Source organism: Erpetoichthys calabaricus, chromosome 18, assembly GCF_900747795.2.
Source record: "Erpetoichthys calabaricus chromosome 18, fErpCal1.3, whole genome shotgun sequence".
Classification (NCBI taxonomy): domain Eukaryota; kingdom Metazoa; phylum Chordata; class Cladistia; order Polypteriformes; family Polypteridae; genus Erpetoichthys; species Erpetoichthys calabaricus.
The window spans coordinates 9,028,523-9,051,190 of record NC_041411.2 but is presented as its reverse complement, the minus strand read 5'-3'; the positions used below and the strand labels follow the sequence as shown (position 1 = coordinate 9,051,190).

The following is a 22,668-nucleotide window of genomic DNA, read 5'->3' as shown; positions in this document are numbered from 1 at the left end:
TAATTAGGTAAGAAGAAATAAATAAATAAAAAATAAATAGGCGCTTACATAACACTGATAAATAATTAGCAGAAAAAGACTCCTTATTAGGGTTTAACGATATACTCCTCATACTGAAAAAGTACCGATAACCCAAATACTAAAATATACGGTACCAGCATTTCATGATTTTTTTGCCATGGGAAGTAAACATCGTTTGGAGTTTTGTTATTTGCTTCTGAACTGTTTTGGAACCAGTCCTAAGAGCTCTGAAAGCTGGCACTGATACCTATATATATATATATATATATATATATATATATATATATATATATATAATAGTGGTGTTGGTGCGGTCAGCAGGGGGGCACTTACCCTCTGGTCTGTGTGTGGATCTCAATGCCCTAGTACAGGTGTGGGCAAAGTCATTCCTGGAGGGCCGCAGTGGCCGCGGGTTTTTGTTCCAACCCAGTTGCTTAATTGGAAAACAGATTAGATTTTTGGCCCGTGCATCAGTCAGTTTGTGTTGCTGCTTGTTATAAGGCAGAGGTCCATTATGTCACCCTGAATTTCAACTCTTAGACACACTTTTCCCCTTTGAACTTTGAAGTCCTGTCTTTCAGAAGTAACTGTTATTCTGCTTTCCCTGTTTCTACCATCCACCCCCAAATTTCTTTGACTTGTCTTGCGCTTTTTTTGACCACTTTTTATACTCTACTAGCAGTAAGCTCTGTTCAGGTTGCCATTTAGGCCTTTACCTTTGGTTTACTCTGACAGTGCTGACTTCATTAAAAATGGCTTTCTTAAACTGCAGACCTTCATTGTGGCTCATGTGTCCTCTGTACCATTGGCATCTGAAACTTCCTGCCTACCACCATAGAAAGCAACCCACTTTGAAATTGAGCATGGCATTCTCGGATGCCTTTATTTTTTGGTAAACACTCTGCTCAGGTTGTAGCTTCGCGTTTAGGGATCCAGAATCTACCTTGATAGGATTTAGTGTCATTCTTGGGGTTCTCACTGATGGCATGCCTGGGCTGGTATCCCTTTCAGGATGTGTTCCAGTCCATTACCTGACTGGGAGGCCTAGAGAGAGAGAGATAAGGTGGGAGGCTTCCTGTCACTGCCATGAGATTGGCCAGAAGGCTAACATCACCGAACAATCTGGAAAGATTCCATAACAAAGATGGCAGAATCCTTGGGCTTCAGTACCCAAATGGACACCTGATGGGCATGTTGGGAATTGTAATTGTGAATTTCCCCTTGGGATTAATAAAGTATCGATCTATTGATCGATCGCCATGGAGTAGCCCTGTTGGGTTGTCTTGGTGCTGCGAGGTTTATGCTCCCTACTTTCAGGGACTTCTTGTTGACCCAGAAGTGTTATAAAATGGAATATGTCCGTGCACCGGAAATCTTCCCAGGTTTTAGATAAAAGGACTCCTACATAGGAGAGCTGGAGTCAGGTGGCAGAAGGATAAAGCTTGCCTGGGATGAGTGGAGGAGAAGAGAGAGAGAGCGCAGAAGAGAAAAAGTATTGGGTTGCGTTTGCCACTATTAAAAAAGAAACATTTTATTGATTTGAACCTGGGACTTGTGTCTGAGGCTTTGGGGTGCTACAATGCCCTCTAATGGTCACAGGGTGTATAATAAGCTTTAAAATCATTCACAGATTTACTGTTTATTTTCCATTTAAGATTAAATACATGACCATGTTCTTGTGTCACTAATATCTAAATACCTTTTATACTATTACCTCTGTCTAAATACGGTTTGTTTTCTCCACTGCCTTTCAATTTACTAGTACAGAAAAGCGCACACATTCCAAACTCTTGTTGTTGTCCCTAGAGGTCACTACTGAGTTAAAATTGATTTGTTGCAGTCATTTTTTTTTTGCGTTTGCATTATAGTTCTTTCACTCATCTGTTGACCCAGCTGTTTTAAAATATCAGCATTTGTAAATTCAAGTGGCAAGTTTTAGTATTTAAAATCAAGCAGTGGTTTGGTGGTGATGTTTTATTTATTTTTTTTTTGTTCCTACGTTTTATACATTTTGTCATTTCAGATCTTTTAACATTCTCCTGAGGAGTTTCTTTGAGCAGCACAGCAGGCAGTTTTCTTGTGTACATTTGCAAGTACACTGTATTTTTATTTCAGGACTACCTGTAAAATGATGATGTTCTTTAAGTTTTCAGATATTTTTTTATCATAATATTTCTTAATAAGATAAGTGCGGGTGTGTACACATATCAAGGCAGAATTGCATTCTTATGTGTGTTCTGTATCTATGCACCTCTATTTAAATTCAGTACTCTGTTGCTCATAATACAAAATCCATCCCTTTGGTACATCAGCAGTGGCCTAATTTATATCCGAGTCAGCTGTCTGAATGTTGTCGAGTAATGTATTAAATATCTTTTTACGAGACCGAGAGAGAGATGGCATAATGTTGGCTAATCTGAAGTTCTTTATTGATTCCATTAGGAGCATCACCGCAGTTGGTGACCCAGATTACTTGTTTTCCATGATTGATGTGTCCTTGTCTAATTTTATTTCTTCATTCAGTGCTTTAAAAAGAGAATTCTTAATGGCGCAACGTGTATCTCCGGTAGGACCTCCAGGATATAGCTTGATTATTTTATCACGTTGTATTTATTGACTCTTGTAAGCATTTCTACAAAAGTCAGACTGTTCACCCTTCAATTACTGATATTTCTGAGGTCCTCGGTAACCTATTTCAGTCTGCATGTTCTTGTAGGATTAGAGCAGATCCACAGTGCTCTGTCTCTTTCTCCATTTTAGTCAGCATAGCATTTAATACATTAAAATGATTAATCTGGAAATATGCAACCTGTATTGGCTTTAGAGCTCTTTTTAAAATGTGAGCTATAACTTCAGAAGAGCCCTCTGTCATCTCATTTTCCTGTAGTTGTTTAATTTATTTTTCAGTTTGCCTCTGTAAAATATAGGATAGCCAGCTTGTTTGATTTATTTAATACTATATTAAACTGCCTTGTCAGATAAGCCTAAACATCTAGCTGATGCGGGTAGCTGTCTACTTGAACTTGGAGAAGTATTATAGGATGCTGGATTAGAAGGCTCTCTATCTTTTCTAAAGTGAAGCATTAAACAGGGGTATGATGGGATACTGTCTCAGCAGGGATATCTGCAAATAGCTGCTGGTTTCACAATTATGGTTATCAAATAAAGCTTTCAGAAGGGCAGAGTCAATGATGACAACAGCTTAAAGTATTATTGTTCAGCAATCCACTTTTATCCATTACAAATTACTGTAATCTGTTACTTGGTCCATAGCTTCTAGCTTCAATCTGAGGAAAAAAATGTTACTTTATCTTGACACTTGCACATTAATGGGACATTGTATCCATCCAAGCATTTGTCTGTCAGAGCTCAGAGGGTATTTTTCCTTGTATGCAGTAGAGATGAAATATGATTAAAAAAAAATACGGTGTGAGGATGGGAATTAGGAGCTCATGAAAATAAATTCATTTACATTTTCAGAAGGTTATTAAAGTGAAAAAGGTCATCTAAAAAAAAATGTCATAGGAATCGCACCACATAAGTGAGATTGTTTTCAGAGATTTGTCTGAGTTTAAGAACAACATCACACACACACGTGGATACCTGTCATGGTTTATTAGGTACATTGAGTGTTACGTGTCCCAATGCACTCCTATTAATATTGTGTATAACCTCCCATGCACTAGTGTAGGCCTGCAACTCTGACATGCTAACATTCACACAGATGACCTCCTGTGGGATGTCCTTTTGTCCAGCCAGCACTTGGGGGCAGGAGACACACTGTCCAATCCACTTCATTACGTGCGTAATCAGGGAGAGGTCTGGCGAGTGTGTTAGCCAGGCTAGAGCATGCTCCGTTGCATTTGTGGAATGAGGGTGGCCATTGTCTAGCTGGAAGAACCCATTAAATGCAGGAGCAGAGTCAGGACAGACTGGATCATGTCCTTGACCCAGGTAGTACTAATCGATGCCCTTTCCAAACATCACACATGAATGAGCGCTGTGGTTGATAACTACCCAACACAGTGATGCCTGCTGTGTGCCCTGTGTGCTGGATGAGTATATGAGATGGATGAAGTCACTCTCCAGGTCTCTGTCGGGCACGTTTACAGTCTTCACTCAACCCCAGGAATAGTGTCTCTTATGCGTTATTCTGGTGTCATACCCTTTTTTCTGATGCTCCACTCGTGACACATGCCTGTGTCCGTGGGATGTTTAAAACCATGTGTCTGAATGTGGGTGCCCTCCTGTAATGTTCTGTAATGTTGAGAGCACCACCTAATAAAAGCAATCATGTGACTTTGGCTATACTCTGGTGTACCCCCCTGACTTTGGGACTTGGATCTCAATGTGGTGGGCCTTCAATATTTGCTATATTACAGTATTTCAGAACAGATGCAAGTGCACAGTACACCATTCACAGAAAAGTCAAATGGATGTTCTTTATATAATTTTTTTTGTAATCCTACTGGCCACTTAAACAAAATTATGCTGTAGCTGTTGATAATTTTTGATGTTTCAGTTTTATGAAGTGCACATTCTGGTTTTGTTTTATGTCATTAATGCAATGACTCACTGGTTTCATATTGGATGGACAGCTGTCTGTATAAAACCCCCCCCCTTTTTTTTTTTTTTTGCCCACGCTGTACCACTTCCCATTTTCTCCTGAACTTGACTGTTTTTTAACTTACATTTGAACCTCTTCAGTCAGTGGGTCAGAGCCATTCAGCTCATTGTTTTGAGGGACAATATTGCCACATAGGAATTTTGTTTTATGTTTCAATTCTGAAATTGTGTAACTCTGCTCTGAACCGTTTCTGAATTCCCTTTGTTCCCAGACATCTTGTACTCAAAGACATCTACAGCAGCAGGCAGTGTGTTGGGCTAACTTGTAAGAAACTTGCATGTGCTCCGACTTATTCTCCCTTAAATTTTCAGTCACCAGTCAACTTAACACACACATTTCTGGGCTGTCTGATAGAACTAAATACTGGTTATCACTATGGGTACTGCGACAGTTTGTAAAGTCATCATAAAGTAGATACTCTACGGGGTTCTATAACCTTTCTCTCCGTTATATTAAAAAAAAAAAAAAAAAAATCTTGGGAGGGAGACCAGACGTGATCTTTTCGGAAGACAATTTGACGTCCCACGAGACAAGGCAGTGAGACAACATTTAAAACAAGTTCACGGACATCTAACCGAGCAGTTGTTGGAATGCTTTTGGCAGACAGACATGTGCTCCCAGCTCTTTAAACAACAACAAGCAGAACACGTAGCTCGCCAGCAGCCGCAGCAGCAAGCCAGCAGATGATCCGACCGCTTCTCCTTAATGTGTGTTCAGCCCTGAAACCCACCCCCCCCCCCCCCCCCCCCCCTTCACAACACGAGCAGGAGAGACATGAAGTGGCAAAAGGACAGCTACTGTACAGGCTTTTAAATGATCGATGCGCAGTGTGCCAGCAGCAGCAGCAACAAGCCAGCAGATGATCCAACCGTTTCTCCTTAGCGTGCGTTCAGCCGTCTCCCCTTCACAACTCAAACAGCGTGTTATGTCCTGCAAGAAAGAGATTTAACCACGCCCGGGACTGGAAATAAAGGACAAGTATTGTTTTTACAAAAGTTTTAAAGTAAAGTAATGCATACTAGCCGATACCCACCGTAGCATATGGCGGTGTAAGAATAGGAACAGAAAACGGTGAGAGAGGAATTCTTGAAAGACAGTGTGCATGTAGAATTTCTGGCCAAGCAGGATTACATGTGAAAGTGTTAAATAAATCGGGCTTTCCAAATTTATGTACCATGACCATGGCATCCTGATAGTTTTGTTGCATGTATCTTGGACTTCCTGGAAATGTGGATAGTAATATGATCATTTTCCCTACACAAACATTATTTTTAGTGTTTGCTTGCAGTGCGTCTGATAGTTTGACGCGCAGATCTTGTTGTTGTAATCTGAGATAGTTAAGACGCGCGCCCTCTGTTTTAACATGCGTATCTACGACGTACTGTTGGAACAGTTTGCCGCTGGAGTGCAAAATACTAAATATATTCCTCATTGCTAATCTGTACGCGTAAAATTGGCATTGAGTAAGCCTTATTCGCTTGGCGGTTCTGTTTATCGGGAACATGTTGTAAATCTTTGTGCCAGCCAATGTCTCCGTAAGGGAATAAAAGTGGGTAAACCATAGGATCACAATTCATATTGAGTGTGGAAATCGGTTTACAGGAGTCGTGTATGGGATAGATGCAAATGTCCCTTTCGGCAGGCGTTTCGCCATCTTCTCTGACAAAAATCGCTGCAACATCGGTGTGACATGTCGGGGCATTGTATTGTTGTAAATCCTGCCTAGGGGTTTCCTTGAAAACCATTCGTACAGATGCTGTTGGATTGGAGTGAGTGATTTCATGCATGTAATTGTATGATTTAACGAAGGGGTTGATGGTTCTGAGCATGGAATCTAGCTGGAGAAGTACATTTTTGCTGCATGCAGAATTTGCTTTATTTTGTAAGCGTACTTTAGTAGGTTGCGCTGTGTCAAAAATATACAACTGTCCATATCCTGGAGAGGTAGGAGTGTTAGCGTATAGTGGAGAGATTTGGTGATAAATTTGCCCGTGTATTTTAAAACAATATGGTCTGTGGCCAGGAGATTGAGTTATCTGTGCACCCATGGAAGCAAACGCTAGAGAAGGGTTGTATTCTCGAATGTGTTCACGATAATTTTTAGCTTCTGATGTTTGCCGTGTAAGAAGCTGTTGTAAAGACACAGGTGGCTCCCGCAAGGGTGGTAAAGCTACTTTACCGTTGTGGCAGCTCCTCGAGTACTTGTTGGATGTATTACGCTCAGCAGGCCAGTATAAGGCATGACATGGAAGACGATGAGTAGGAATCGAGAAATGCCGTGTCGGTTGCGTGTAGGGGTGACTGGTTTTGAAGTGGAAGCAGCATGAACCAGAAGAGAAATATATATAATGCATATGTAACAATTCCCATGAAAATAACAATCTCTTTAAATTGTATATCTGATAAACCAAACCCGGGGCTGGGCGAGCGAAGTGAGCAGTGGGTGGAGGCCCCTAGTACTTTAAAGAATTGATATGTTAAATTTATAATGCATCCATCACAGGGTACACCATCACAAAGTACATAATAAATCATACAGAATGCTATTTTAAGTCCACCTTAAGATGAACTGATTTTCAACTTGTTCTTGAAGCATCATGCAAAGGATGACTGTTGGTTACTCAACTGCTGTAATCCAAATGAAAGTTTAAGCACAGTGTAGGGGTCAGATGTCTCGGTTTCATAGATGGCTTCTACAGAAGTAAATTTTTGTGAATTTGGGGCAGTGACAGGCATGATTTCTGCAAGAGCTAAGGTCTGCTGAGTCACCAAGGATTTTAAATTGAGTTTCATATGCCATCAGATGCATTTTAGTTGTCAAAGGTTGGTAGGCATCAACGTCATTAAATATGGCTGATGTTCAATCAAGAATGATCTTCATTTAGATGAATTTTTCATATGTGGAATATGAAATGGTATTGGTAAGCCAAGTATCTCAATGATAGCATTTAGATGGATAACACATAGAAGTGGGTCAAGCACTGTGCCTTGAGGCAGTTCACAACCAATTACAATGAATTAAATGCCCCCACAGAGAACAGAACACATTCCATAAAGTCCAGTACAAGGTTAAATTCAACGGCGTTCAATGCATGACGGAGGCCAAGAAGAAGTAGTGTAGAGGGAGTTCAAGTGTCAGTAGTGTGGAGGAGATTGTTGACATTGCAGGCAAGATTTGTCTTGGTGTTGGAGTGAAGCCAGAATCCCGACTAGAGAGATTCTATTAGATGGTCTTGACTTCTTGGCTGCTGAGCATATGGGGCACATTGCTATGGTTTGGACAGAAGTAGAAGACTTAATTTTACTTGTTGTGTGTGTTTTATACGCACAAAAGTGTCTAAAGTTGGATGGAAAAGATGAACCAGCTCCAAGCCTTGTTTATCTTGCAGATGATCCTACTTTGAATGACTTACAAAATAGGTTGACAATAGAGGGAAATCAGCCTGGGGACTGTTTGAGAAGAAATAATGCAGGACTTCTTCTTTCGGCTGCTTCCGTTAGGGGTTGCCACAGCAGATCATCATCTTCCATATCTTTCTGTCCTCTGCATCTTGTTCTGTTACACTCTTCACCTGCATGTCCTTTCTCAGCACATTCTTAGACCTTCCTCTTTTCCTCTTCCCTGGTAGCTCTATCCTTAGCATCCTTCTCCCAATATACCCAGTATCTCTCCTCTGCACATGTCCAAACCAACGCAATCTCGCCTCTTTGTCTCCCAACCGTCCAACTTGAGCTGACCCTCTAATGTCCTCATTTCTAATCCTATCAATCCTCGTCACATCCAGTGCAAATCTTAGCATCTGTAACTATGCAACCTCCTGCTTAGGTTACAAAATTGATAATCAAAGATGAGAGCTCGGGGCGGGATAAAAAATAACTCTCAGGCAAAGTCTGAATTAAAGAATGGAGGGTGGAAGAGAGAGGTGAAGACTGAGAACGAGCTATCTGACGTTTTGCTAATCCTGTTCTGAAAGAAGCTTTCCTTTTCGTTGGTAGTAGCATAAGAGAGGGAAGATGGAAGGGAGCAATATATTTTCTAAGCCAGCCTAGGCTTTTGATTTTCTCCCATTTCTTTTCAGCTATCCTAAGCTCAAGTCTGTAGACTGCATAGACCTTCAAATAATTATAGGCAGGAGATTGTTTTACATGAAGCACTAGAGTGGAAAATAGACAGACCACATCAAGTCAAGAGGACCAAGTAGAGCATTGAGCGTTAGTGGCAGCATTGGTATCAAGTGAGGCAGAGGGAGAGCAGAGGAGAAATGGTTGGAAGAGAAGGCTTTGTGAGTTGGTGTGGTGCGGAGTAGTGTCTGTTTTAAACGTGGAAAGTCTGTAGAATGACTGTCTAGGTGAATGTTTTGGTCCTTAAGGATTAGGAATGGGTAAATTCAAAGTGGTGGCCTTTGCATCAAAAGCTATACATTCAGACGTTGCCCCACTGCAGTCTCTTAATCATCCTAATTAATCATTTAATTGGTTCGCGTTGCCTACAGAAGCATTTTGAGCAATAGTAATGTGCACATACTAAGCGAAATTCATTCGTGTATCTGTTTGTTTCATTTAATTTTAACATAGGCAATGCTTTTGTTTTTTCCCATACTCCTTAAATATTGGGGGTAACAGTTTCTTCTATAGGAAACCTGATACCAGTGTTTAGTGTATAATGTAGCCATATTAAAATATCATAAGAAATCTTTCAATTCTGTTTTGCTGATAAATGTAATCCTTGTCTAATTCCTTAGTTGTTCTGTAATGGAGTGGTGATTTTATGTGAAGTTCCAAATATACAAAAATGTTCTTCATTGCTATAGTAACAGATAGTTTAATTCTTGAGTTTAGGCCTGAAAATCATTTCTGAAGAACTGTTTCGCTTGCTCTACAGACAACTGCTGCTTTGTAGCCTGTGGACTTGATGGCTTAAGGTGAAGCGTAGAAGTGTTGTGGTTGGGAAGTTCAGGGTCACAGATGTTATCTGAATTATGGGAACATCTCATGTTGCACGTGGATTGTATTGAATTTGGCAGCAAGTTTCAAAGATTGAAATTTTGTTCCCTAATGAAGGGACTGCTTTTAAACAAGATAAATCCTTTAAAATCCTCTAAGTTCTTTTAAGCGTAGTCTTTTTTTTAATCGTGTCTTCATTCTGGTGCTCTTATGGTATGTACATGCCTGTACTGAGATTAGGCTGTTCTCCTTTTTAAAGCTATTTAATAAACAACGGGTTTGGATTAATTGATGGGTAAAGTTCTAAAGCATCTTTAAGCCACTCAACATTGTTTTTGGAGGAAGACATTTGGGCACTTTATTATTATTATTATTATTATTATTTATTTTCTCCTTTTACATTCCTTTCTGAATAATGGCAGACTGAAGTCACGTTTGCTAATATGTAATGTATGAAATCCCATAAATACATAAATTGTGTTCTGATGATTCCGGTGTCAACTGTTCTTAGGAGACGTGCAGTTAAGAATTTCATTGTACGATACATGAACCTGACTTGTGGTAAGTAGACTGACTCCTAAAATGTACCGATTTTATTTCGGGAATAACACTCATATGAGCAATCTGTTCCCAATGTCTCACTGTAAACAAGATGGGCTTGTTCTGCCCTGACCATGGTGCCGGAGAGCATTACGTGTTAATTTGTTCATTCAAGTAAGACTTTCACTCGACACTGTACAAGTGACAGTAATGACCCTTTGAACTTGTGCATATTCTGAAATGATTTGTTTATTGCTTACAGATGTATTGTTTTAATTTGATATTTTAATTGTATTATTTTAAAATCCTGATTCCTCATGTTACATTTACTGCAGTTCTCCCAATTTAAAAAAATGGGTTAATTTTGGAATTTCACAGAAGCTTTTAAAATAAATACATGCATGTACAGATGTATGTATTTATTTAACGAGAGGTGCCACTGAACACCAAACCCCAGTCTTGGGTTAAAATGCAGACTTCTTATTAGACAGAATACTTCTGCCCAGCACGTCGTCTTTCCTCTACTCCTCCCAGGTGAATGTTGCCTTTCTCCTCTCCCAGCTTCGACTCGCCTGGATTAGGCAGTACAGTTTCTTTTATTGAAGACGCCAGGAGTGCTTTCAGCCCCAGTGGATTGCCAATTGTAAACGCTTCTGAGACTATAAAGTAGGGATTGTAACTTACTGCAGCACCCTCTTGTGGCACCCATGGACTCAAACAGGGATTCCCCACTGGACTACAGTTCCCAGCATTCCCTGCAGTGTCTGAATGGGTACCAAAGCCCAGGGAAGCTGCCATCTAGCAGGAGCCTACAGCTTTGATATGAAGCCTTCCCCTAATCTCTCCACTGTATTGGCCTCATGGCTGGTTAACCATAAGGGGTGAATCCCAACAGGGATAACTGTCCATGCATTTTGTCCATTACAATATACACACAATGTCTGTGGCAAGTGTCAGTAATCCGTTTCTTGGTTTTTGCTGATGTTAAGTTGCAGGCAATACTCAAAAGTTCTCCACCTGACTTCTCTTCTGTCTTATCCTGACACAGCCCATTGTTTAGGGCACCATAGACTAATTCCCCTGGCGTGTTGGATGGTCTTGATGGCATTGGAAAGAGAAATCAAAAAACGTCATTATTGGTCAGTCTGCATCCCCCTTCTCCTTGTGGTTGTGTGCTCAATGTAGTGACTGAAACTCTGACACTGGGAGCACAAAAGGCTGAAATAAGTTTTTGGTAAAGGGATGTTGGGCCCTGTCAATCGCAAGATGAGCAGCTCTGGACAATTAGAGGATTTTGTACTAATTGTGCAGCATCTATGTAGCAAGAGAAAGTTGAGTTAGTCTGGGATCCAGTGCCCACTGGATGCATTTTGTCTTTCAGCCGGCATGGGAGCAACTGGAAATTCCCAAGGAAGTTGTTAGGGAGTGTGGCCAAGGCTGGTTACTTTAGGATGCTGGTGCCACAACTGCCACCAAGAAATGTGTAGCGAGGCTGGTGATGACATTCATTATTCATCCATCCATTTTCCAACCCGCTGAATCCGAACACAGGGTCATGGGGGGTCTGCTGGAGCCAATCCCAGCCAACACAGGGCACAAGGCAGGAACCAATCCCGGGCAGGGTGCCAACCCACCGAGGTGACATTCATTATGATAAATGTAATGTAGAGGTTGTAGTGTAAAGGTTGCTGTAGCCTTTGGTTAGGTGCATTGGCGATCCTAGATTGTGTGTTAACTGCATTTGCAATTTTTGAAGATCTCCATGTCCATTGACTAGTTGGGTGACATCCTATAAACTTGTTTGAACATAATGGATCAGCAGTTTAATTTCATATAACCCCAAAACTTCATAGATCCTTTGTTTTTAATCTATTAAAAATTTTTTGAATGATTTTTTTTTTTTGTTTTAGGCATTTTGAAAGAGTTTGCTTATTTGTTCTGTGGTACTTAATTTCCCCCACTCCTTCCCATTCTTATATTCTACATTGACATGTCTGACTGCATTTTGAATTGATAAGTCACTTCTGGGCCAAAATATCGAATTGTTGCTAAGAATGCTTTGTCTGCATTTTCGCATGAATAAAGATGATTGATTGATCTGCTTACGTGGTTTGATTTTTATTTTTTATTTTTTTTTCCTGGGCTTGACTTTTGAGGAGCAGGCTTCTGTTATACAGTAACATTCAAAAATACTGCCGGGGAGGAACTGGAAATTCCATCAGCGAATAGCCAATGAGATTTCTGACTTCACACACAGGTCTTGATTCAGTTATGGACTGTGTTGCAGAGAAAGGTCGGCATATTTCTTTTAAAACAGTGCCCTTTTAAAATGTTTTTAATCTGTTCTCAACACTTGTCAAGCTCCCCTGCAGGACTACATGATAAAATATATGACCATTTGCAATACTCCCATCTTGAAGGGCAATGAACAGAAATGAGATTATTAAAAGCCCGGTGTATATTCTTGTTAGAGCTTCAATTTATAATCTTTCATTTTTTACAAAAGTAGGCTTAGTACTAGACTTGCATAGTAATTGAGTACCTGCAAACTCTGTGTTATTTATTTTTTTTTCTTTCTTTTCAGGAATACTAGAAAGTAAAAGACTTGATATAATCCAGGATGGCACCATAAATCAGACTATTGGAAGCGTGACATATTATGCAGCCAACCTGCCAGTATGGTGGCAAGTGCCACAGTATGTGCTCATTGGGATCAGCGAGATATTTGCCAGTATATCAGGTATGTTGATAATAATATACTAAAATCAATAATAATTTATGAAACAAGAAAACAATCTTTACATATACAGTAAAATGAATATTGCATTAGAGTGTTTGCTACAGTCCCATGGACTTTAAACTTCTTCATAATATTTGAAACTGTGGTAACTGGAACATCAAGCTGCTTGCAGATGGTCTTGTAGCGTTTGCCTTTAATGTGCTTGTCTATCATTTTCTGTCTGATCTCCTCAGACATCTCTCTGCAGTGTTGGGCACACAATGACACCAAACAGCAGACTAGTGAGTTTTCTTTTTCTCCATTTAAATAGGCAAAATGACTGATTGCCCAATTATAGACATGTGCAATACAAATTAAAGAAAACAGCAAGACTGAAAAATCTTTCAAATCCAATTACTGCGGATATTTTGTAGGGGTACCAAGTGAGAAGTCAAGTAAAATGACCCCTTTTATTGGCCAACTAGAAAGATAACAATATGCAATTTTTCAAGGGGCCTGAGTTGCCTCGACAGCTTGCATATTGTGATCTTTCTAGTTAGACAATAAAAGGGGTCATTTTACTTGACTTGTCACTACACACATAATGGCTAACACGGTACAACACCCTAATACTAAGGGTACCAACAAATGTGTCCAGGCCATTTTAGAATATCGTTGTAGAATAAGCAGTACTTCTTGTCACACATGCTGTTTTACTCGGTGATGTCTCAAAGGCATGCAGATGTACAGGAGACAAGTGCTTGCCATTTCGTCGTGTGTCAGGAGGTATTGAGCTGTAACAGGACCAACAAATTTGTCCAAGTGTGTGTATTATTTCATATAATGCTTTTGATTGTGACATTTTAAAGCACTTGTAACACAATTGTTTTATTTCTTGTGTGTGAGCCATGTCAGTCAGTTGACACGTTCAGGTTTAACACTGGCGGAATCTTTAAGAGGACTAGTTGACCTTGGTCATGTGCTGTTTAGTTATTTTTGCTGTTAGGCCACACTTTCCTGCCTGCTCATCCTGCACCTACACAAGCAAAGCCTTTGGCAAAGTCAGTTAAATTTGGGCAGAGTATCTGTTGAATTTGTCGTTCCTTCCACAGATTGCACCATAGTGTATTTCTGGATTTCTCTGAGTGGCACTTCAGCCTGCATGCAACCAAACATACACCTCAAAAATGAATTCTCTTTTTAAGAAAGAGCTGATCACCAACATTACTTGTGAGCGTATTTGGGGCTCACTTTTAATCTTGTAATTTAACAAAGTCTAGCCCCCTGAAGAAGCCATTTCATATTTGTTCACACTAAATACTTTAGATTCATCACAAAAGTAATTCCCAAGGCATTTTGTTTACGAATTTAATTAAGTTTAAAAAATAAATAAATATGCTGACTTGAAAGATGAAGTGCTAGGCCTGGAATTACAGTTGTTTTTAGGCTGAAATCCCAAATTGCCTTTTAGCCTTTCTGAAAAAGCTGCGAGCTTGAATAGACATCAAAGCCCAGATATTTTGGTGGTTTTCACACTGTGTTTTGTAAACGTCAGAAGTGCAGCTTCTGCTAGTTTTTAACTGAGGTTGTTAAGTGCTCTCTTCAAAGAGTGGTCAGAGCAGATAAGGTGAAACTCATTTTTAAAGGAGCCTGCATGCCAACAAGGACGTGTAAACGGAATGAGACTTTTTTTTTCTCCAGATCAAAAAAATAAGTTTTTCCAGCTTAACCGAGTGATTCCTTGCACACGTTACACTTCAGAATTTCCAAATATTATTCTTTGAACCAAAGAATGTGTTGAATTTCAGTGTTTAGCAGAACCACTGGGATGATTTCTTCCTTTGATTTATAGAGTTGCTAACCCGTTATTTGTGCTATCATTGCTTACTTTTGATATGACTACATATATACTTAGAGAAATGGAGCACAAACGGAATGTAAAGTGAGTCTGGGCGGAGAGAAGCACTCCCTCGTGGTGAGACAGTTGCAGACAGTAGCAGCTCTTTGAGTTGTATACCATTTGTTTGGCTTGGCCCTCCACCCACCCGCTGTGGAGATTGACTGTTTAGCATAGAAGAGTAAATTGATGCCTTTTGGCAAGCTCCCCTAAGCGACGAGACATGAACTCCATTAGTAATTTTCCCCTCACAAAGCATGACAATTAGAGAAAACTTAAGCTTTTGTCAGGTGTGAGAGCTCAAGGTTGCTCACAGCCTGTTATTTAGACAGATTGTCGACTGTACTTGTGGAAAGTGATATGGGGTGGAAAGAGGCTAGTCGTGCCGTAAGTTAGATTTCATCCACTCTGTTAGTGGGGATCAATTACAAGGACCATGCTGATATTTTTTAGATGACATTCTAAAAACACTTCTCTCTTGGGGGGTAGTTTTTAAACTTTTGCACCTACTGAGGAGATTTTGTTTAACTTGGTATGTTGCCATTTTGATGGGTCTGAGTTCATTTGCTGAATTAATGGCGATCCACAATTTAGCTTTTTACTTTATTTATTTTTACTTTTCCCCTCCCTCCTTCTAATGTGAAAGTCTCCCATTACTGTGTGTAATTATGAGCACTGGTTGGTTTTTAGAAGGTAGGAGATTCATAAAAGCAATACAGATAGATACAGTGCATCTAGAAAGTATTCATAGCGCATCACTTTTTCCACATTTTATGTTACAACTTTATTCCAAAATGGATTAAATTCATTTTTTTCCTCAGAATTCTACACACAACACCCCATAATGACAAAGTGAAAAAAGTTTACTTGAGGTTTTTGCAAATTTATTAAATAAAAAAAACTGAGAAATCCCATGTACATAAGTATTCACAGCCTTTGCTCAATACTTTGTCGATGCACCTTTGGCAGCAATTCCAGCCTCAAGTCTTGTTGAATATGATGCCACAAGCTTGGCACACCTATCCTTGGCCAGTTTCGCCCATTACTCTTTGCAGCATCGCTCAAGCTCCATCAGGTTGGATGGGAAGCGTCGGTGCACAGCCATTTTAAGATCTCTCCAGAGATGTTCAATCAGATTCAAGTCTGGGCTCTGGCTGGGCCACTCAAGGACATTCACAGAGTTGTCCTGAAGCCACTCCTTTGATATCTTGGCTGTGTGCTTAGGGTCGTTGTCCTTCTGAAAGATGAACCATCGCCCCAGTCTGAGGTCAAGAGCGCTCTGGAGCAGGTTTTCATCCAGGATGTCTCTGTACATTGCTGCAGTCGTCTTTCCCTTTATCCTGACTAGTCCTTCAGGTGCCTTTTGGCAAACTCCAGGCGGGCTGCCATGTGCCTTTTACTAAGGAGTGGCTTCCGTCTGGCCACTCTACCATACAGGCCTGATTGGTGGATTGCTGCAGAGATGGTTGTCCTTCTGGAAGGTTCTCCTCTCTCCACAGAGGACCTCTGGAGCTCGGACAGTGTGACCATCGGGTTCTTGGTCACCTCCCTGACTAAGGCCCTTCTCCCCCGATCGCTCAGTTTAGATGGCCGGCCAGCTCTAGGAAGAGTCCTGATGGTTTCGAACTTCTTCCACTTACGGATGATGGAGGCCACTGTGCTCATTGGGACCTTCAAAGCAGCAGAAAGTTTTCTGTAACCTTTCCCAGATTTGTGCCTCGAGACAATCCTGTCTCGGAGGTCTACAGACAATTCCTTTGACTTCATGCTTGGTTTGTGCTCTGACATGAACTGTCAACTGTGGGACCTTATATAGACAGGTGTGTGCCTTTCCAAATCAGGTCCAATCAGCTGAATTTACCACAAGTGGACTCCAATGAAGCTGCAGAAACATCTCAAGGATGATCAGGGGAAACAGGATGCACCGGAGCTCAATTTTGAGCTTCATGGCAAAGGTTGTGAATACTTATGTACATGTGTTGTCTCAATTTTTTATTTTTAATAAATTTGTAAAAATCTCAAGTAAACTTTTTTCACATTATCATTATGGGGTGTTGTGTGTAGAATTTTGAGGAAAAAAATGAATTTAATCCATTTTGGAATAAGGCTGTAACATAACAAAATGTGGAAAAAGTGATGCGCTGGGAATACTTTCTGGATGCACTGTAGGTAGAATAAGAGAGGATGTGCTGCATTGGTCATGATGGTACTCAATTTACTACGTATTCTCTCCCTTACTACTACCTCCAATGGGTGAAGAGTGTGTCTCATTACTGAGTTGACCCTTTTAATTAGCTTGTTGATTTGGTGTTCTTCTCTTGGAGTGATGTGACCGGCCCAGCATACCACACTGACCATCACAGAGCTGTAGAATATGTGAAGGATGACATTGCCCATAGTTAAAGGAGCACAATCTCCGAAAAACAAAGATCATGCTTTTCCCTTCTCCAGTTCCTCTGACCAGTCCAACCTGTCACTGCTGTGGACCCCCAAGTACTTGTAGCACTACATCCCCTCCTCAGTCACTCCCTTAATAGTGACTGGGCATAAAGGCTTTTGGATGCAGCAAAAGTGAATAACCAGTTTTTAGTTTTGCTGATGTTAAGATGGCTGACTCCTATACAACATGTCACCCCCCTTTTGTCAATACACCCCAGGACAAATTCAAAATGGCACTGTGATGGCATCAATATAGCAATAAAAAATGGTAACCAACATGAAACATGCTCAAAAATTTTAAAAATGAAATGGATGAAATCTTTGGAAAAACAGTTCATGAAAACCGAGGAGACAACAGAAGATGTAAAGGAGCACAGTTTCCTATGAAAAAGGAGCCTGCTCCACCCTTTTCTTATACAGTTCCTCTGGGTTCAGAAACCAGTCCTACCTGTCACTAATATGGACCCCCAAGTACCTGTAGCAGTGCACCATATCTACATCCACAACCTGAATAGTCATAGAGGCTCTTTGGTGAAGCGAAAAAAATTTGAAAAGTAACCAGATTAAGCCTGTCTAATTAAACTCAGGACTATGAATGCCTAAAACCAACTCGGAAAGGGGCACCGGTAATGTTGCACGGTCCTTTTCATGCACTTGCCCTCCTGACATGGAGCCAATTTAAAACCGGCAGTTAACTAAACCAGCCTGTCTTGGGAGTAAGGAGACAGCTGCAGGGTAGAACATGAAAACTCCACGAAAGAAGCAGTTGGGTCTGGGATTTTGCTCCCAACTGTATGCTTCCCAGGGTGCAGATGTTTTGAATTTTGTTTGATCGTGGGGTTCACCACAAAGGCAAGCCAGTAACTATTTTCCAGTGCCATTTTGCTGCCGCTCCTTTAGAATGGGCTAGCTTAGCAACTTTACAGCTCATGTGAATATTGAAGTGAATTACTGCGAGGCAAGTTAATTATGCTGGCAACATATCAGAAAATGATGATGAGTTAATCTGGCATTCTTACAAAACAATGCGCTGGTAATTATTACATCTTGGGCACCTGTGAGATTACCTTAAAGCATGTCTTTTCATCTACCTGTTTTGTATGCCACTGTCACAGATCTAGCTGGATAATAAATGAGGGTCCTTTGCAGAAACCTTGAGCATTGACTATTTTAGCAGTAAGCATCTTTTGTTTATACTTTGCATTGCATTCATTACATAAATGTATAAATATTAAGAGTAAGCTGTAGCAAAGTGTTCCTAGATGAAAATATCTATTTTCACACTTTTATTATCACTTGGTATGTTGTTCTAAAAGCCTAAATAAGCAACATTCTAAACCTGTGAAGCACCAGTCTTTACTTAAGATAATTGTATTACTTCTTGATATTAGGAGATAATTAAAAATTTTTTGTGAAATGAATTACATTACCAAAGTGGTTTGGTTTAACAAATACAGAAATCACGAACATCATTAGCTGACCCTGTGTACCAAAGGGATGAGATGGCCAGCTACTTAGGTGTCTGTGTGTGTGTGTGTGTGCTTGCATGTTTGAAAAGCATCTCAGGCGAACATTATTTTTTAATTGGTATCTGTCATTGTATTCACTTTTATTCTACTTGAATAATTTGCTGCCTAACTGTGCCATCCCATTGTTTGTGCATTATCAAGTGTCTTTTGGCACATTAAAATCGTAGTCTCCTGCAGGGCTGTTTTTTAAAATCTGACTGCTTTGAGGTACTGCTTGTATTGAGCGCTCTTTAGTTTTAGCAATGGAAGAACAACTTCCCCAAAGAGGGTGTAATTTAGTTCTTTATTCTGTTTTTAATCCTTTAAAGTTGTTTTTTTTTTTTTTTTTTTTTTTTAATCTGCACTCTGTCCCTTTGATGATAAAACCTCCAGAGGTGCTCCAGAAAATTGTTGTTGGTCTTTTTTTGATTCACAGGCTGGTCTTTTTCTGTTTTTAGGCCAGTACTGAAGGGGTGTTTTGTGTCTTTTTAAAAAAACTCAAGTTTATGACCGCTTTTCAAGCAAATGGCTTTTACTTTGTCTGTATGTGGGCTGTCTCCTGTATTACAAAGATCCAGGCTGTTACACAGTATCCATATAATGACTCAGTGTAAATCAAAAATGCTTTTCTGAGATAATCACAGACCTGTTCACGCTTTGAGAGTGAGGATGTGCTGCAGGTATTTTGAAGGTCAGAAGATGACTACTGTAAGGGAGGGGGAAAAAAAGCTACAATTCATGCATTTTTAACTGTAATATTGTGCATAGAAACCTCAATCGTTTCTGAGGCTTGCACTAAGCAAAGTCTGTCGTAATTGCTAATTGGACATATCCTTGTGTCAGCTAATGTGAAATGGTCTTTTAGCTGCATCCAGTACTGGCCGTTATTAATGTGGGAGAAGTAGAATTTACACACAAATATACAGTAAAGGTAAGCAGTTTTTCCCCCCCGTTTCAAACTTTTTTTAGTAGTTGGTGTCCTCGTTAGTTTAGGTACTGGTGGGAGACCCCTGAACTTTGCGACCCTACACCAGGTAAGAGTTTGCTGATGGATGTTTACAAAAACAGAACACTTAGAGAGAGTAAAATGGTGTACTAAGAAATTCAATAGTAATGGTTTGATATATGTGTGCTCAAGTGAACCTGGAGTGAACTATCCAGTCATGTAGTTTAAGATCTGGGGAAGATTTTAAAACCGTTTAACACTTGCCTAGCCAGATCTGCTTGATGGCTTTATCTCATTGCTTTTATGGCTAGTGCTTTTTTGGAATATTAGTGGCACCTTGTTGACAAAATAACTGTGCACATAGTAAAGTCCGAAGAATTCCTGATTTATTTTTATATCAAGATTTTCTCTCATAATGTGTAATACATTTCTTTTTGTATATTTATACATAGAGGTACTAAGTGTACCTCTTGGAGGCTGGTCACGTCGCTGACGTGTGCTTTGCAAACGCTATAGGCTGTTGAGTTTTTAGTCTGTTCTGTTGTGTGAGATTTAAATAAAAAAAAATACATTTTGCTCTTAAAAACGTGGGTTTTGGTTGCCACTAAGGAACAGTGTGGGAATTTTTGAAGCTTTTTTCCCTTTAGAAGGGTTTTTTTTTTTTTGCTTTCACCCATAAAAGAGTAAAAGTAGCTGGGTGTTAGAAGGTGCGCTTGGAAAAGTTACTTGTATCTGTACTTGTTCTTGTTATCTGTATTTGAATTAGCATCGAGGAGGTAGGGTAGAGAGCAGCAGTAACTGATCTTGGCATTTGTAAGCAAGTAACCACGTTGTCGTAACAGCGATTCCTTAGTTTAAAGGAAAAGAAAAAAAAGGCTGCGGCTGACTTCAAAGCAGTAAAAGGTGAAGACTAATTGGTGCGCAGGTAAGCGGCCATCATTAAGACACTGAACAGACACAAGGGGCTGTAGGAGCAAATAAGGTAGTATGGTTTGTTTTATTTGTTTATTTTAGATTAAAGAGTCCTTAGCAGTCCAGAGGTAGCGCAGTTAAGTGGGCGACAGCATAAGGGTCCATTAATATGGGGAATACAAACAGTGCGAGTGGAGAGCTTATAAGTAAGAGGAGCGCAAAGTTAGGAGAAGAGACCGAGAAAAGTAAAGTTAACCTCCTAGAAATACAAATAGCAGGCAGCTGAGAGGGAGAACAGGACCGGAACTTAAGGGGAAAGGTGTAAAATATCTGTAGCAGATCTTAGTGTTACCATTTAAGTTAAGGAGCAGCCCAAAGAAGAAGAAATTTAATTTTAAGGAAAATAAAAAAAAGTTAAGGCAGTTTATTAATCCCAGATCATATTAGATAGATAGATAGATAGATACTTTATTATCTATCTATCTATCTATCTAATATGATCTGGGATTAATAAACTGCCTTAACTTTTTTTTATTTTCCTTAAAATTAAATTTCTTCTTCTTGTAATAATGAGGCCAGTGCAATGCAAGTCCTGTTGGATGTTGGACTTTTTAGATGATGATTTGGAGGAGCCAGTTGTCTATGAGGGCTACATCTGCAAGAGATGCCAGCTGATTCAGCACCTCGAGCTCAGGGTCGCTGAACTGGAGGAGGAGTTGGCTGGCCTGTGTTGTAATAGAGAATTGGCGGACTTGGCCCAGGTGTACTTTACTGAGATAGTGTGCACCCCTAAGGTTGTGCGGGAGGTGTCACAAGGCATCGGGTAAAGGGTGCGCACTGTCTGAGGGCATCAACCCCAGAATTAGAAGTGTCAAACTGTTATGTCCTTGTGGAGCTGGACGGTGTCTCTGATAATTCTGAGGTGGTAGGCAGGGATGAGGAGCCCCAACGGGCCACCTCAAAACCAGTTCCCAAAAAGAGAGAGGTAGTGATAGTGGGGGACTCAATCTTTAGGGGGATTGAAGTGCAGCTGTGCTCCCGAGGTAGAGAGTCTTGCACGGTGTGTTGCCTTCCAGGAGCAAGGGAGGGTGGATAGGCTCTTGGCCAGAGTGGTGGTGGATCCAGTTGTCAATTGTCCATGTTGGAACAGATGACATACATAAGGGTAGTCAGTTCTGCGATCCAAATTCAAAGAGTTAGGTGCCAAGCTGAGAAGCAGAACTGACAAGGTAGTCTTCTTCGAAGTTCTGCCTGTGCCACATGCCAGTCCAGGTAAGATTGAGGAGATTAGAAGGCTTAATGCGTGGCTCAGATCTTAGTGCAGGGTAGAAGGGTATAGGTTTATGGGGCATTGGGACTCCTTTTGGAACAGATAGGACCTGTTCCGCCGTGATGGGTTACATCTGTACTGGGGAGGCATATATGTAGGTTAATTGAGAATTGTTTAATCTAGGGAATGGGGGGGCAGGGAGTTTAGGACAGGCCAGGTTTAGATCTACAGTATACGTGGAAGAAGAAATAAAAATGCATATTAATGTAAATTCTAAGCAAACATTTAAATGTAGGAGTAACGCATTAAAAATAGCTTGCCTTAATTCTAGAAGTATGAAAAATAAGGTAAGTGAGTTGGAGTTGTATGTAGCAGAGCATAATTATGATATTATAGCAATAACGGAAACCTGGCTAAATAACAAAGTTGGGGATGAGTGTAACATAGAGGGATACACATTTTTAGGAACGATAGACAACAGAAAAGGTGGGTTGCTGTTTATGCCAAACAGGATTTAAATGTAAGTTCTCTTCAGTTGGATGATGAGCCCCATCTTAGTGAGGACGTGTGGGTTTGCCTGGAAAATATTAGGGAAAGAGGTCTTATTTTAGGAGTGTGTTATAGACCACCCAATTTAGACAGTAATTTCAACTTTTTAGTAATATCAAAAAGGCAAGTTTACAGGGAGATGATATAGTCATGGGGGACTTTAATTATCCAAATATTAACTGGGATAACCTTGCAGGTGGAGGAGCACAAGAGCAGGAGTTTTTAGAAGTAATCAGTGACTGTTTTCTAACACAGCATGTTAAAGCACCAACAAGGGGTGAAGCCTGTCTGGATTT

The 22,668-nt window shown here is 40.2% G+C and overlaps 1 protein-coding gene across 1 annotated transcript in view; it reads left to right on the top strand.

Annotated features, from left to right (window-relative positions):
* Nucleotides 1-22,668, top strand: part of slc15a4 (solute carrier family 15 member 4) — an 81,206-nt gene that overhangs the window by 29,262 nt on the left and 29,276 nt on the right. Inside the window, 1 exon segment of the mRNA XM_028824230.2 lies at nucleotides 12,717-12,872. Within this exon segment, the coding sequence (XP_028680063.2) occupies nucleotides 12,717-12,872 (156 nt within the window).